General features: G+C 40.2%; 1 protein-coding gene across 1 annotated transcript in view; it reads left to right on the top strand.

Annotated features, from left to right (window-relative positions):
• The window catches only part of adgb (androglobin), a gene marked incomplete in the record, with an annotated part of 38858 nt that extends 34290 nt beyond the window's left edge, over window positions 1-4568 (top strand). The window contains 5 exon segments of the mRNA XM_014011577.1: window positions 536-691; window positions 802-883; window positions 966-1038; window positions 3622-3805; window positions 3943-4568. Coding sequence (XP_013867031.1) covers window positions 536-691; window positions 802-883; window positions 966-1038; window positions 3622-3805; window positions 3943-4122 — 675 coding nt within the window.
• Between the last annotated feature and the right edge of the window lie 1260 nt (window positions 4569-5828).

Below are 5828 nucleotides of genomic sequence, written 5' to 3'. Positions count from 1 at the left end.
AAACTACAGTCATCTACAAGCTTTGCAAGTGGGAAAACCTGAAAAATCAACAGTGTATCAAATGCTTGTTCTCCCCACTGTAAATGTGATTTTATATAAAGAAACACTTCCACCCACATACACTATAATCTTGCAATTTTTCAAATAATGGTTTTGGTTTAATAATCAAAGCCTTGGYTACTTGATTGATCTGATCCATGTTAAGTGCCTTTTAAACAGTCACTCTACACATCTACACTGTGACATTTGAAAAGAATGCTTTTAAAACTACTGGTTATGTTCAATTATTGTATGAAATATTTTTTATGGTAACAGAAAAATCTTGAAGTGGAAAAAAAAGGAGGATCTTCATAAGAAGAAATCTAAAATGGTTTATTTATACCACAACATWAACAGGGCACGTATTCCTCCGGAGCTGGACAGCTGATTGTGCACCAGACTTGGAGCTCATTAGAAAATGTATGAAGTTGTGGAACAATGAGCTTCTGCTCAGATGTTTGTGTGATTTTTATTTTGTCTGTGTGTGTTTGTACAGAGCGCAGGCCTGAATAAGCCTGAGTGGACGCTGCGCATCGTCACTGACAAGAGCACACCAGAGAGCATCAAGGTGGAGAGGGACACAGAGAGATTAGACCAGATTGAGAAAATTAAGAAGGACTGGGAAAAGGCTGAACCAGGACGGAGTGTCAAGGTACGCTAGAGAAAAKATCATTATATTTTCTATTTCCACAACAAACTGCAGCAAACTGGAAACAATTAAGATAATGTTTTCACACAGAACACTATCGTACTCTGTTTTAGGCTTCACAGTCCCGTCTTCGCTTCACCAGCCAAATTAAACAACAAGAAAATGGAGCTGCTTCAGATGAAACCAAAGACCGTGGTATTATTGTACAAATACAGAAAAACTTTGAGCATATTTTCCTTCTCTAACCTGTCGCATACAATTATTGTTTTTGTCACAGCTCCATCCAGATCTGATCCACATCCTCCTCTTAGACCGTCCTCACCTCACAAGGACTACACTCACCTCATCAGGTTGGCTGCTAGCTTTAAAACGGGTTCTCCCCCTCCTATTTGTGGTTCTGTTGATGTTGTTCCTGGAAAAGACAGACTGGGTATAAATAAAACCAGAACCAGCATTGCTGTTGTGCCTCTCTGCTTTGCTTTTAAAAACATTCAAATGCATTCCTGTCCTGAAAGGTCAACGATAAAACTGAATGTAGAAAAAAACTATCTCTTGAATAAACTTCATTATAACCAAGTCAGTTTGGCTTTTTAGTTTTGCAGAATTGGTATAAGCTATAGTTGCACACATGACTTGGTAGCGTTAGACAATTTTTATGTTTTTGCACATTTGTGTGTGTTCAATGCACAATGTCGTATTAGTGGACATGAATGCATCTTGTTCTCAGAAGCAGAGAGGATTAAAAAGTGTTTGCTGGACTTCGTGACTTTCTATGACCTTTGCTCTCATCGGTGCGCAGAATGAGTGTTACTCTTGTTCCTTTTCTGACTTTGCTTTACAAGACCACAATACAAACTTCAGATTCATACTGTGTGTTTAGATTGTCAGTTGCCATCAATTAATTTTGTCAGATTTTTGAAGGGAGTGGTCATCCTCCACAGTTCCGTCTGACTCTTCCATTAGTCTCCCTTATGCCATCTCACATTCCCTCCCTCCATCCATCCCTTTCCARGATAAATGAGGTGATATTTGGGTCTGTTAATTAGAGAGCTATTTCAAGGCCCCATTGAGCTGGTTGCACCAATGAGATGTGGCCYCTTCCCATCACCTCTTCATCCTCCCCTGCTGTGCGGTTGTGTGTAGCTCTCACACATGTTTATGTCCAGCACCTAATGTCTGTYGACACTGTGGCCTGCAATCTGAACCCGGTCAAAGATCCCCAGGGGCAGTCTGTTAGGGACATTGGATTAGCCTGCATTGTACAGTACTTCTCTTTCTTAAATGGGGCACCTTTCTGCAACACAGAAATRCACATTTGTACACACACACWCGTTTGTTTGTCTCTCCTCATGGGGACTTTGCAYTGACTTCCATTCATTTGCCGGTCATTTCTACACACTTCTAACTCTGACCTTTACCCTAACCCTAACCACCCCAGTACATACCTGACTGGAAACCTGACCTAAACTCAGTGGYGGGCACAGTTCCCCTAAAGCACTAATAGGGGAACTAATTTCCTGATTAGTGCTTTAGGGCTTTTGCTAATTTTAAAATGTATTAGTGGATTAGCACTTGCTAAACTTATAGGCTAWATTTAGAAGCACTAACTRAGGYCTTTAAATGTTATTTATCAACATTATTGTTAACAACTGAAGGTGAAAGCTGTCACATTTTGTTCGTGTGTGTGTCACTTATYCACTAGGTGACAATATATAAACACAAATACAGCTGTAGAATGTCAATGATAAGTATTAAGAGAACAACTTGACAATATGTGACTCATGTTGTATTTTGAAGAAAGTTCATGGGTTGTTTGGGTAATTTTAGTGCTTTAGAATTAGCTAAATATTTGAGTTAGTGCTTTAGGGCTAGTGGAACTAAGTTTTAGATTAGTGCTGCCCACCACTGCCTAAACTCAGTTCTTTACTTAGTCCTAACTCTAACCTCTGACCCACCAACAGTATTTTTCTCAATGGGGACCAGACTTTTGTTCGCATAAAGAACAGTGGGTCCTCACAAGGCTATGTGTACTGGGGAAATAATCAACCCCCCCACACACACGCACATGTTTGCACAGCTATCCATTTGGGGACATTCCATTGRCTTCCATTACATTTCTACAGCCTAACCCTGACCACAAACCCTAAGGCTAACCTCACAGGTACCTACCTGACCCTAAAACTAACCTAAACTTAATTCACACCTTGGTCCTAAACCCAACCCCCAACHCACCAATGGCATTTAAACCAAATGGGGACTTGACTTAGGTCCCCAAATGCACCAGTTGTCCCCAAAGGTAGGCATTTTTCCTTAAAATTGCCCCCAAATGTCACCAAAAACAACCCTTCCCCCACACACACACACACTCACTCTCTGTCTCTCTCGCTCTCGCTCTCTCTCGCTTTTGTCCACACTTTCCTGTGTGGTGACAGAGGTTGAATGAGGTCATTGCTTATTAACCAAATGAACTCCATCATCACCTTCACTGGCCTTACTCTTCATTAATGTCAGCTTATAGGAAGCAAGCAATGACATTTAGCTTCAGTCCTTGTTTTAGTCTGTCAGACCTGCTGCATGTGCACCTCACAAACACTCCACAGCTTCTCTTTTTGTCCTCAACAATATTAGGAGTACATCGTCTGCAAAAGTGAGGCTTCCAGCTCTTAAACTTCATTCTTCTATATGATCAGAACATCACAGTGCAGACAGTTCACATGCACAGTCTCATCCTCAGCAATGACTGCATTCCACAGTTTCTACAAGTCTATGCAGAGAACCTGTATCAAATCAAAGTCTTGCACTTTTGGATGCAAAACTAGCTTTGATAACTACATGGGCAGCTAAACAAAAACAATTAAATGCTAATCTGCTTGTAAATTATAACATAACGTATCAAATTACTTTGTAAACTCTTGTGCATACTGTACATGTAGACACCAGAAAGATTTTCCAGTCCTGATGGACTCGCAGAGAGAGGACGCCCAGCAGAGGGAGCGCTTTGAACACACCCAGGCCTACCAGTTAGCACGCAATAATGTGCTGGAGTTCCATGAAAAGCAGATGTCTGCGCTGCAGGAGTTGATGCGACATCAGCTGGAGACGTATGAGAACATGCTGGTCAGTGAGACAGATGCATGTTTTGTCTGAAACCGTCTGTAGAAGAGAAGAGTAATGAGCTGTTTTGACTATCAGTGMATTCGTCAGCTGCCTCAGACATCATCCTGTCACTTCTTTCTCTTTGTCTCGTCTCGTAGGCTGGGAGCGAGAAATTATTTGATGCTTCTAAAGTATTTAGAGACTGTCAGCTGGCATCTGTGAAAAAGGAGCAAGAGGAGAAAGCAGCACTGGAGGAGGACCAGCTAAAAACGACTCCCACCTCTGCTGGCGCTCAGCAACCCAACAAACGTGCCAAGAGTGCTGGACAGAAGAAATGATGCACCGACAGCCTCTGTTCACCTCAGCAAGTCTGCTTCAACACTGAGGAATCAAAGTAGTTGTAGCATCATTGCGTGTTCTTCATTACGCAACATCAGAACAAAAGTTTGATCACATAATTCAGAGCTGCTTTTTGTGTTGTTTTCTTTCCTGTTGACTTTTCACAACATTAAACTTTACTGTAAGCAAATGCTGTTAATGTGAGATATTCATAGTGTTACTAAAGTTTATTTAAACTACAACGCAAGACACATTTATTATTTTATTGTGGTTAAACAACTTTGAGTGTACATACTTTTTATCATATTTTATTAAATATCTTCTAATTTCAAATGTAAAAGTTGTGGTGAACCTACATGTATGGACGTGCATTTAAAATAGACTTATTGATAAAGAAGATATTTTGTTTTTAATAAACTAAGCGTGTTCAACCCAAATGTTAAAATATTTTTATTGGTGGTTTTTACACGCGTGGAGAGGGTTTGTAATTATTTATTTTAATTATTTTACAGAGAAATGTGTAGGGTCGCATTTTATAATTACACCTTATTTAGCCTTATTAATAAATGATTAATTGACCTTGAAAACCTCAATAATTAAAATGATTCAAACTTAATAAACACATTTATTAATGCTTTACCCAAAAATGGTAATTACTTCCAAACCAACACTTTGTTTATTATTGCTTAATATTCTCTATACTGTGTTTTTATGTAAAGACTTCCACTGCTGTTGAAGGAGAAGTCAGAATCCCCCGTGTGCTTGATTATATTCTGCAAATGTTTTGTTTTGTTGAAGGTCACTGTATCGACTGCATGACTCAAGTCGTGGTGGATGGAGCCAACCTCCCACAAGCCGAGTGCTGCTGATTGATTGGTCAAATGGACAAACAGTAGTCCTGCTGAAGCCTGCCACCGTCACTTTCTGCAAGATGAATGAAGGCTGCAAGAAAGATGCAACACAGGCAGGTTGGCTGATAACACTTCTTGTCAAATAAATGATAGACTATTTATTGCCTTTGCATTCAAATGCACCACTCAGTAATTTTTTAGAAAAAACGCACACCAACCAATATGTCTGAGTCAGACAATAATAACCTGGGAGAAACTCAGCTCAATTCCTAAAAAATAGTGATCACTTTTAAGACTATTTTTAGGTTTATGATTTGCAATTTGTAATGTAGCAAATAAATCMGATAAGATAAAGTGCCTTTTATCTTAAAGTGCATCTCGCCCTCTATCCAGCTGAGAAATGAGGAGGGAAATTGGAAATGAGAGGGAGGATGGTGCCATCTAGTGGCTGCAGCTATGAATTCTTATTAAAGCATCTGCATTTGGTTGGGTCAAGGCAGCTTTAAGTTGCTGCATGAAGCAAGTTGTCACTATGCTGCACATGTATTTGCATTTTATCAGAGAGGATGAGAAGTTTTATTTCTTGACAAACCTCCTGCAGCATTCTGCTCCAGAGCTTTTTTGACGGCACTTCTGACAACTCAGAGATTGGAATTCTTTGCAAAGAAAAAGCTGTTTATTATGAGCCTGGATCAGGTGGATGAGTTAAAGCTCGTATGAAAGGATGCTGTGACTCAAACACCTACACAACCTCTATCCATCCATCCATCCATTTTCTTCCACCTATCCGGGGTCGGGTCACGGGTCAGCAGCTTCAGAAGGGAGGCCCAGACCTCCCTCTCCCCAGCCACTTC

Source organism: Austrofundulus limnaeus, unplaced genomic scaffold, assembly GCF_001266775.1.
Source record: "Austrofundulus limnaeus strain Quisiro unplaced genomic scaffold, Austrofundulus_limnaeus-1.0 Scaffold82, whole genome shotgun sequence".
In the NCBI taxonomy this organism is placed as follows: Eukaryota; Metazoa; Chordata; class Actinopteri; order Cyprinodontiformes; family Rivulidae; genus Austrofundulus; species Austrofundulus limnaeus.
Note: the sequence above shows the minus strand (reverse complement) of the source record. Positions and strands in the feature narration are given on the sequence as shown.